This window comes from Argentina silus (assembly GCF_951799395.1).
Source record: "Argentina silus genome assembly, chromosome: 17".
Taxonomy (NCBI): domain Eukaryota; kingdom Metazoa; phylum Chordata; class Actinopteri; order Argentiniformes; family Argentinidae; genus Argentina; species Argentina silus.
Window position 1 is genome coordinate 8,820,204 of NC_139671.1, and position 10,879 is coordinate 8,831,082.

General features: G+C 45.4%; 1 protein-coding gene across 5 annotated transcripts in view; it reads right to left on the bottom strand.

Moving 5' to 3' along the window:
- Nucleotides 1-157: 157 nt before the first annotated feature.
- Nucleotides 158-10,879, bottom strand: part of kidins220b (kinase D-interacting substrate 220b) — a gene marked incomplete at its 5' end in the record, with an annotated part of 16,528 nt that continues 5,806 nt past the window's right edge. For 2 of the 5 annotated variants that reach the window (XM_083688380.1, XM_083688379.1), the window contains 13 exons: nt 158-2,344; nt 2,559-2,789; nt 2,894-2,992; nt 3,142-3,279; nt 4,652-4,681; nt 5,517-5,639; nt 6,277-6,506; nt 6,739-6,917; nt 8,264-8,426; nt 8,550-8,694; nt 9,422-9,510; nt 9,642-9,879; nt 10,726-10,866. In XM_083688380.1, coding sequence (XP_083544506.1) covers nt 1,175-2,344; nt 2,559-2,789; nt 2,894-2,992; nt 3,142-3,279; nt 4,652-4,681; nt 5,517-5,639; nt 6,277-6,506; nt 6,739-6,917; nt 8,264-8,426; nt 8,550-8,694; nt 9,422-9,510; nt 9,642-9,879; nt 10,726-10,866 — 2,976 coding nt within the window. In that variant the 3' untranslated portion in view covers nt 158-1,174. Of the gene's footprint in view, nt 2,345-2,558; nt 2,790-2,893; nt 2,993-3,141; nt 3,280-4,651; nt 4,685-5,516; nt 5,640-6,276; nt 6,507-6,738; nt 6,918-8,263; nt 8,427-8,549; nt 8,695-9,421; nt 9,511-9,641; nt 9,880-10,725; nt 10,867-10,879 lie in introns of all 5 variants that reach the window. The other 3 variants (XM_083688382.1, XM_083688381.1, XM_083688378.1) reach the window with 2 other exon arrangements.

Here is a 10,879-nt window from a genome sequence, read left to right on the forward strand (position 1 = left end):
GTATGACTTTTTCTGCAATATGAAATTACACACAAATCGTTGATTCAATAGTGCGTTCATTAAGTAGGCCTAAAACAACACAATACAAAGCATTATTGTAATGTGGAGGACTATATTGGGGCAGAACATATGTGAGGACAGACACTGCATATGACCAACAACCAGAATTTATTTTGCAGTCAGATATAGACGCCAAATTTCACTTATTTCTTTGACACAGGCAACATTTTTTTACTCTGACATATTAATTATTAGATTGGGTTAAAACACCAACATCACAGTGCATGCAATACATTTGAGAGCACTCTTATGACATTTGCACAAATCTTAAACTAATTTGCGCATGCATTGTACAGATTACATTCATGCAATACCAATCTAAACTGACCACTAGTGTTAAGGGGTTGATGGATGAGTGTTAAGGGGTTGACCACAGTATTTATAAATAACACAACTAAAACCACAGTTTACTATTATGAAGCAGTATACATTCCAATTCATGACATGGTGCAAAGTCAAACTGAAAGTCTTATTAATTTAAGAAGATACTTATTCATTTAATCAGAACTCTATGTTATTGTTACATATTTTGGGTGTAAACAACACCTCCCTTTTTTCCCCAAAAATATTTGTTAGGAAATTAAACTGAACAGAAATGTCCCATGGCAAGCTTTGGCTAGAGCAGTTCAGCTGACTCTTCACCATGACATTTACTGTTTTACGACACAACATAGACAACAGACAGATCCTACATACAATTTTGTTCATTTGGCTCACTTTTTCGTCTTCATCTACAACAGGTGTCTACTTGTCTACTTGTCTACTTGTCTACTTGTCTACTCGCAAGCTCAATGCACTTTTGTAAACACACAGCCAGGAGGCTAATACTTATATTGTTCAGACACAAGCTTGATCTAGACTCTACCTTCAACTCCACAAGAGAACAGCAAATGGTAAGAAGTTACTTACAGCAGCACAAGACGAAACCAATGTGCAACAGTTCTGTCTCTACTTAACGCATTCCTAAGAACATCTAACACTGTCGTACTCCGCTACTGCATCTACTCATCAAGCTGCTATTCTAAGCATGCATTGTTAGACTACGCTACTACACCAGACATCTACTGATAAGAGTGCTCTCCACTTGTTTCCTGGGGGTGAAGCAGGCAGGAGCTCACAAGATGCTCTCGCGCTCCTCTCCGAAGGTGACGGTGTCAGAGGACACTGTGGTGATCTCTGGGGGGTCCCCGGGGTTGAGCCCCCTCTTCAGGTGCACCACGCGCACGTTCTCGTTGTTTGGGGCTGGCCTGGTGGTGCTGGAGCTGGGGGACACGATGACCTCGCTGGTGGAGGAAGAGGTGGGGGTGGAGGTGGTGGTGTTGGAGCCCTCTGCAGGCTGGCGCAGGCGGTTGACCTGCTGGGCGTTGGTGTTGTTGTTGAGAGTGGTGTTGCTTGCCGTGCGGTTGAGGTTGTAGCTCTTGGATGAGGGCCAGCTCTCCTCTGGGCTGCTGGCCAGCAGGCTGCACTGGTCCTCGGAGCAGATGGACATGCGGGTGATGGCCGGGTCCTGGAGGCCGCTCAGGCTGCTGGGTATGCCTCTCTTCCTGGCCAGGCTCTCCTCGTCCAGCTCAATCAGGTTGGCCCTCTCCAGCTGGGACAGGTCAGCCTCCTCGTCCTGCAGGGAGTGGTTGGGAGAGCTCTCATTGGACCTCACACCGGAGTCAGAGGAGTCCTTCTTATCCAGCATGGCGTCTGACAGGTACTCCTTTCCCTTGGCCAGAGCCAGGGCACTACCGGCAGCCTTGGGGTCAGGCTTCTTCCCATCACCAAGAAGAGGAGCGTCGGATTCCTCAGACTCTTCATCATCGCTGGTAAGTTTTTGGTAGCGCAGCCCACCGGCAGCCTTCATCTTCAGGTCGGCAGCCCCCTGAAAGAGACCCCCCCTCTCGCCAGAGATCTTGCGGCCCAGCAGGTTCTTGGACGAACCGTGGTCTGCCTTCTCATCCTCCTCAGTGATGGGGTCCAGGGATTCGACGGTGGAGGCGAAGTCTGGGGCCTCTACAGCAGGCTTGGTGCTCCCCCTCTTGGTGTAGGGCTTACGGCTGTCCTGCTCTCCGCCGTCCTTGGTCTTGTCCTCAGAGCCAGAGTTCATGAACTGGTTTGGGTGGGGCTGGATGGGCTTCTCTCCACCGCCTCCACCCACCTCCAGCTGGGCCATCTGGGCGATGTACTCCTGGTAAGCGTCGCGGTACTCATTCTGCTGCTTGTCAGTCAGCTTGACGATGTCGTTGGAGGATTCCTGGGAGTTGAGGCTGGACATGCTGGGGGTGCGGTGGGTGGGGGCCTGTGTGAGAGGGAGATGACACGGAACATTACATCTAACACTACGACATATAATGACAGTGAGGAGGTGTAGCTAGCTCTGTGTATACACAAAATACTGCAACATTGCTCTCATTTGGCTTGCATACAAAAAGCATCAAAAAATAATTTATGTCAGCCTTCTGTAATACAGGGGTCAGTGATCTTTTACCGCTGAAGCAGAGTTTACCACTCACCATCCACGGGGGGTTCCTTTGCCTCAGAGGCTCTTCTAGTCCCACGTTGCTGAGCTCCTCGAAGCTCAGGTTGAAGCTGTACATGGGTGAGGTGTCGGTGTTGGGGGCTCCAGCGTGGGGCGGTGCGACTGCGTGCCTCCCAGGCTCCCCGTGGCCAACCACACTGCTTCCCTGCTCACTGGCCACCTCCTCATGAAGCACCAGGCTCTCCACATGGCGCATCTCCATCACCTACAGCAGGCAGAGGAGGGAGGGAGGAGACCAGGAGACTGGGGTTACAAACTCATTGAAACGAGCTAAATACAATAATATTCAAGGCCTACGGCCAAACTCACTGTTCCTCTGAAGAGCTGCCAGTCTCCAAAGTTCATGTTCATCTCCTTCTTGAGCTCATCAATGTTGCACTGGGTTAAAACTCTTCCGTTGACATTGGCCTATGGAGAGTAAATGGAAGAGGAATGGGCGGCTGAATAACAATGAACTCCATACGACTTGCTAGTGGCCACGCTTGCGCACTCACACAAAAGCACACATGCACACGCACACACACACACACACACACACACACACACACTGAGCTTACCTTCTTAATGGTGGCGGTGTATTGGGTCAGCATGCTCTGGTCGATGCCCTCGATCTGTTTGACGCGTTCGCAGACCATGTCCGTGTTCATGGAGCTCAGAAGGATGGCAGGAGTGCCAGACACCACGGAGGCGGAGCCCTAACACACACAATACACAACCAGGCCCAGAACACGCTGTCAATCACAAGAACATACAGATGATTCAACTAGCAGGGAAAAAAACATGGATTCATATACACTCACCGAGCACTTTATTAGGAGCACCATACTAATACTGGGTAGGGCCTCCCTTTGCTCTCAAAACAGCCTAAATTCTTCGTGGCATTGATTCCACAAGATGTTGGAAACATTCCTTTGAGATTCTGGTCCATGATGACATGATTGCATTGTCAGGTTCATGAAACCAGTTTGAGACGACTTTTGCTTTGTGACATGGTGCATTATCATGCTGGAAGTAGCCATTAGAAAATGGGTAAATTGTGGCCATGAAGGGATGCACATGGTCAGCCACAATACTCAAATAGGCTGTGGCATTCAAGCGATGATTGATTGGTATTAACAGGCCCAAAGTGTGCCAATAAAACATTCCCCACACCATTACACCACCTCCACCATGAGAAGGTGTAATGTACAGGTGTTCCTAATAAAGTGTTCGGTGAGTGCCACATCTGATGAGTATAAGGATTACAGTTGAGTTTTCCCTTTTCAAATGATCATGTCTTTAACGACAGTATGCTCTGCCTGTTTGAGCAGAAATCTAATGCTTAAAAGAGTTGGCATTCCATGCTGAAACCTGCAAACGTAACAAAGGAAGGCACAGCAGAGGGAAAAGCAACATGAAAATAACATACATGAACCATATGTATGAGAAAAATATGATCTAGGCTAATCTTTATCATTTTACTTGACATTGGAATTGGTCTTGATGAAAGTGGAGCTGTCCTAAAGTGGGTAAGTATGACAGTTGGTGTAGGGTTAATAGTAGGTGTCACTGGTTTATAAACTCAAATAAAACATTGTTCAAACATTGTCAGTGGAATGAGCAAATGCGGTAAAACACCTTGGGCATAATCTATGTGGAAAACACACACTACACAGTTATCTTTAGTACTACTCACTACAGCAGGAGTTAGACATGGACATCACACTTCATCTCATGTAGTATCTGCTATTACGTACTATAGTTTTCAGTATGGATATGATTCATACAGCAAGGAATGTGGAAGGATAAGCTCTACTGTCACTTTATATTTAAACTACAAGAGCTATGACTCTGAGTAAGAGTAGGGGTGTCTTCAGAGGACATGTCCATTGAGGAGCTCTTTTTGATGAGGTGAGGAGTGAGTGAGAGTTTGGGGGAAAGGAGAGGAGTTGGGCTAATTTCCCAAGGTGCATGCAGGGATTTGTAGTAGCCAGAACACTTCAGAAGGAGGTTAGTTTCTCAGTCTAGGAGGGCAGCATGAGCGGAGGGAGTAAGCCGGTGTTAGGACAAGTCCAAAGGGTTCAGTACCTGCTTCTTTTTCAAAGACGGTACCTTAAACTGCTCGGAGAGAAAATGAGAGGTGGAAAGAGACAGAGGGAAAGGTGAGGGAGCCGCGTACAGGTCTTCATCAAGGAGGTGGAGAGAGAACATGGGGGAAACACACAGATGACTCATCGTAGAGGACAACACATTAGGGAGACATACTGCATGGTACATATCTTAACCAGAGAAGGAGATAGAGCATGCCTTCATCTTGAGGAAAGATGTGCTCAATATCACTGCAAGCTTCAGGGGTTTTAGACTGTTGGCTGCTGTGTTTATGTCTGTGTGTGTGTGTGTGTGTGTGTGTGTGTGTGTGTGTGTGTGTGTGTGTGTGTGTGTGTGTGTGTGTGTGTGTGTGTCAAAGAGAAAGAGAGAGGGAGTGCAGAAGCAAACGTTTTTGAAAAACAAGGTTTTAAAATGTTTCTCAAAAATGACATGCGTAGTAATATAGCAAAATAATTAAAACAGCAAAATCAAATCTTGAAATATTGAGTGGTAGTAACAGATGATGGGCTCACACACTCAAATAACACAAACGGGAAGAACGAGTGTTCGATTCGATGTTGCCTCTTGATCTCCCCGAATGCGAGGACACAACTCACAAATTCTCCATGTGAGTGGATTAGCAAACTGCTCACTGACATGGCATTCTTCCAAGAATAAGGTTGCTCATCTGACTGTATGCATTGAAGTGCCAGAATGCCCAAGCAAGTATGTAATGAAAATTGACAAAACAACTTTGTTTTAGAACATAGAAGTGGACATTCGTGAGAGATGCCATCTAGATTAGCACTACTACTACTACTACTACTACTACTACTACATCTATCACTAACAGTTCTGTACTTACAAGTCCACTGCTCAGATCCCTGGGATACCCACTTTTAATGGGGGGGCGGGGTGGTGCATGAAGTGGGAAGTAGCTGCTCACGTACTGGCGTGACAGCTGGTAAACATGATGGGGGAAATATGGCTGGGGAGGGGAATCCAGCAGAAAGGAAACACGTTTAGGGAGGTCAAATCAAATACATGGCAAACCAGTGGAACAATGAGATGGCTGATCTTGGGACATACAAACAAACACATCACAAATTCAGGCAAATGAAATAAAAAAATAGTCACAGCATGTAACATACACTGTAGGTGCAAACACTGGTTCACAGACTGAACATCATGCATCATGCTATAGCACAGAACTCAGAAATAATTTCAAAGAGATTACGAGAACATTACAAAACTGCAAACGATAAGGGAACTCAGTCGATCATAAATCAGAAGTATCCTGCAAACTGAAAATGGGGGACGATAAATGATAAATGATTGAATCAATGGCGGGACGTGTGGATAAAGTGATGTTGAGGTTCAAACGTCATTGCTTTGCTGGCTGGCTGGTGCCGAGGCCGACCAGGTTCACTTACCCTTAGGCAGCTTATCACTAAATGTTGAGTGGACTCATATATTACAGGAGGAGGGGAACTAAAAGTCAAGTTACAGTCGTTCATTCAATCGGTTAGGTACGTTGGAAACCTGGCCTTCTCTGTGTTCTACAGTATGCGGAGGAGCCCCTGGTCTGTGTTTTAAGGTCTTAGGGGTCTTAGTGAAAGACTCACCCTGTTGTAGAAGGGGTGCTGGGGGCCGACCATGCCGCTGTAGTAGCTGCTGTGGGGCTGGGGGGACACCACCCCTGGGGGGTTGAAGGGCCCGTTGAAGGAGGCTGAGGGGGACATGGCCGATGACTGCTGGCTGTAGACAGAGGTCGGGCGAGGGGCGGCTTCCTGTAGGGGCAGCGAGGGATAGGTCACTGCTCCCATGTTGATCTGTTCCCTGGCAGCACGGACGTCTGATGGAAAGAAGATGGCAGACACAACAAAAAAAACTATGGTGAATTCAGTCCTTAAACTGTCTTCGTCTAAAACAAGGTAGGTTATTACGTATGCACATGCAACCAGCTGAAAAGTCATGAAGGCAAATACACATCGAGTTGTCAATGACATGTTTTATTGTTGGAAGGGAAACAGATTCCTGCACCATAGTACATGATTATTTGACACAGCTTGATTTGATGTTCTAACCTGCAATGATCTCTCTGAGTTTGGGGTCCAGGTTGACGGTGCAGGGTAGGAATGTTTTAATGTCGCGCGCATTGAGGATGGGGGTACGGGAGGACAGGAACACCTCGAAGCTGCGAATGTCTCCATCGATCTCCAGGAGGGGTTCCACATCTTTAGTGGTGGGAATGTTTTTAGAGATCCTAACACACATAAGAGAAAAGGGTAGGAAAAAACATTAGAAACCTTTGTAAGACTGAAAGTCAACTTGGCTGATATTTACAGCAACGTAAGAGAGAACACTTGAGACGAGGCTGTAAGATTGCAGTGAGGTGGAAAATAATAGCCGATTTTTGCTGCCAGCACTTGGACTGACATTTGGAAATGATATACACACAGTTTATAGAAATCTATATTTAAGCCATTTGCCTCTGGATCTAATTTAGAACAGAACTTGCCAGTGAGATTCCTGACATTTGAACAAGCATTCACTCTCAATCTGATACCCTTTATCAGGCACTGGATGGAGACATGAGCAATACAGAGAAATTACACTTAGAGACTACAGAGGATACAAAATACTGATGGTGTTAAAAAGTGTGTTAAATATATACACAGTTCCTCTCAACAGAAAGGTTACATATCTTGTTTAACATAATTTCTGCAGCTGAGGCGAAAATGACTCTGTGTCAAACTCCATAGTCAGCAGCACATAGAGATGATTACGGTCTGTGAGAAGCCAAACCCAAAGAGGAGTTATTAGCCTGGAAGAGTTCATCCAGAAGGAACACTTTTTATTCCCTCTTAGGTCCATCATATAAGATGGAAAAATGAAACATGAACAAACATGTTTACTGCTACTCTGACTTAATATCACACACTGATGTTTAAATATTATTTTGGTGAAATGGGGGTGTGGAATGCAGCAAAGACCGCTCTAAGGGGCAAAAGTGATTAGAATATAGGGGCAAAGGTGTGATTAGAATAGACCTCATTATTTATTTTTGGAAAAATCATTTTACGCATGAAAGATCACTAAATGTTCTTTACAAGGACAAAGCCTTTGTCTGACAAGTGATTGCAATGAAATTACAATAATCCGAACAATTGAACACAATTATAATGATTCAACCAATTAAAATAATCATTTTTTCCCAGTGAGTAATCTTAATGCTTCATCACTTCAGAGAGTCTCTCAAATCATTTTAAATAACTTTCAACAATTACAGTATTTAAACGTCATTAGCTTGAAGATTTTAATTCCAAGAAAATCACCTCTCAAAGGACTGGTGGGATAAATGGTGTTTAAGTGCGATAGTTCATGAGTTCATTAATGGTAACTTTTATACTTTTTCTTTTTGGTGGAAATATTCTTGAGCCTCATGTACTGTATTAGACAGTACTTCCAAAATCATACAGAACGTGATGTTGCACAAAAGAATGTTCCCAAACACTAGACAGTTCCTGCGTTCTGTAGCCTAACACTAGTGTTCCAAGACCCCTGAAGGTAATCTTTACTGTGGCCTAGTTTTTGGAAGCCCTTCAGTACCTCTCATAGATGGTCTTTAGCGTGGCCTGGTCTGGGATGCTGTCGGTCTCCTCCAGGAAGAGGATGAGCCAGGACGTCCTGTAGGGCCACTGCTCTGTCAGGTTAATCCAGGATGCCAGGCGGTCCCAGTTAAAGGTGATCTGATTGGCCCTCAGTAGACGGCCTATAGGAAAACAGACATTGCATGAGTCTAAAACATGCTCTCCTCCGCGATATCCACCAATAATCCATTCCGGTCCACTGTGGTTAACATGGTTGGTCCTATGTGCGTCCTCATGTTATTCACCTGTGACGGACACTATGTTGAGCAGCCTCCTCATGGTCTGAGGGCTGATGTCACTGAACCAGTCCTCAGTGACAAGAAGCTTGGTCAGGTCAAAGGACATCTGCCGTGTGACTGTCCTCTGCATTTGCCTGCGTCGGTACGTGTCCTGAGGACAGAGACATCATTTGTGTGTGAGGAAGGCCATACTGCACATACATGCATGCGTGCGATACAGCACCACATCCCTCAAAACATGCTGAGGAAATTGGGAATAATTGAAAAAGTTGACAAATTAGGTCTGATATTTGGCACTCCATGTAAAGGGAGCACCTGGTTTTCATTAGGGGGGTGGGGGGGGGGGGGCGGTACTGCGTGGGTTAAGGTTATGGGGTGTTATTAGCGAATTCTTTTTTGTTACACACCAAGCTGCAAATCATGTGGCGCATTCTATCAGGGGAGAAACAGACTTTATTGGATTAGACTCATTGGATTAAAGTCACAGTAAGTGCAGTAGCTGGACACATTATGATGACTTATATGATTTAAAAAACACAATTGGGTCAGGAGCTCCTACACAGAGGTACTTTGAAGTGATTATTCCCATGCCTATTTCTAGACCTGGAATTGTCATTCTATCATAGGATCCAACCACCTGCATATGACTAACTGTTAATTGAAATTTGATTATTGATTCAATAATGACAGTGTCCTGACTGCTGTCCTAATGCTGAATCCACCCAGATTCCACTGTTTTTCCCCTCTGAGGTCAAATGCCAGGGTACACATAGACACACCACGTACATAGACACACACACACACACACACACACACACACACACACACACACACACACACACACACACAGTGCTGTCATGTACAGTAGGGTCTCTTACCCTGCGGTTGAGGGTGGTCTTGCTGCCAAACTTGGTCATTTCTCCGATACTGTGCTGGGATAGCTTCCTGTCCAGCTCCTCATGCCAGCCTACAGACGGAGATCAACAGAGAGAGGAAGGAGGGGGGGGATGAGAAACCAGTAATACCAGCTAAATCATTTAACCCACACAGTACAGTCATAGACACTGCAAGTCACGACCGTCATAGACCAAGTCATACCGTCTGCGTTGCCGGTGTCTCCGTTGGCGGGCGCTGCGACACACATCTTCCTGGCACTGCTGAGCCCCCTGCTGTTGAGGAAGACGGGCAGGTGGACGATGTTCCGCATGTAGTCGTGGCCGTTGATGTTGGAGTCCCTCAGAACGCTGTTGAGGTTCTGGTTGATGGCCTTGATGATGATGTGGGGGTCGCTGGCGAAGATGGAGATGAAGGGGCCTTTGGAGAACAGGACCCTCACCTGGGAAGCAGAGCAAGAGTCAAACACAGGCACTAGCGTGGGACAGAAGAGGTTACTCATGGTACGCACAGGCCAAGGGCTTGTGGAAAACTGAGATACAGGAAGACATTGAAGTACAGTATACCTGGTGCTATGGCTTTCACAGGGAAAATGAATAATGTTACTTCATACTATTGCTAATTGCTGTAATTTTACGAAACTGAAAAACATACTTGATTGCAATGCTGCAGTCTATTGTGTCATTGGATGAACATTATTGTAAAGTTGTTTACTGTCTATGAGACATAGACCCACTTCAGACCATGAGATTATGTCCTTATCTACTCTCTTTTCACTGCTGTTCACACATGCTAATCATTCTCAACTTTACACATCACAATGTAAAAAGGACAACAACCGAAAAATTTGATTTTGTGACTGCTATCAAAGGTCTAGAAATTGCTTTAAATGTACAAGGAACGTCACTGATTCCTGGACAAAAGCACCTTTCATCAAGGATCAATTATCTCGCCAAGACGAAAGATTCTATTAGCAAACGAGCAGCAACCAGTTCAGAAGACCACGCTACTCAAATAGGTTAATCAGTTTAGAGGGAATTGTAATACTTAAAATAATAAGATAAATCATGACAACTTCTGGGATATTTATGTCTGACCTATAACCAAGTCTTCTTTTTAAAAAAAAAGTCTCCTTTGTACTCCTGGGAAAGAAAGATACTTTCAGAGGAAAACATTTTTATTTACTGACCGAAGCCCAGAGGGGAATGAGATCATTGGAGAACGAGTTGGTCAAAAAGCACAATGTCAGTGACAGGATGTCTGTGTGAGCTAGATCCATGTCTCCTACCGTATCCAGCATCTGCAGCACCTTGTCCTGTTCACACGAGTCCAGGCCGTCGATGATGACAGCCAGACGGGTTTGGTTCTGGGTGAAGCCATCGATGGTCTTGGCCATCTTAGCCATGAGCTCCACCTCGTTCTTCAACACCTTAGAGGAGGGA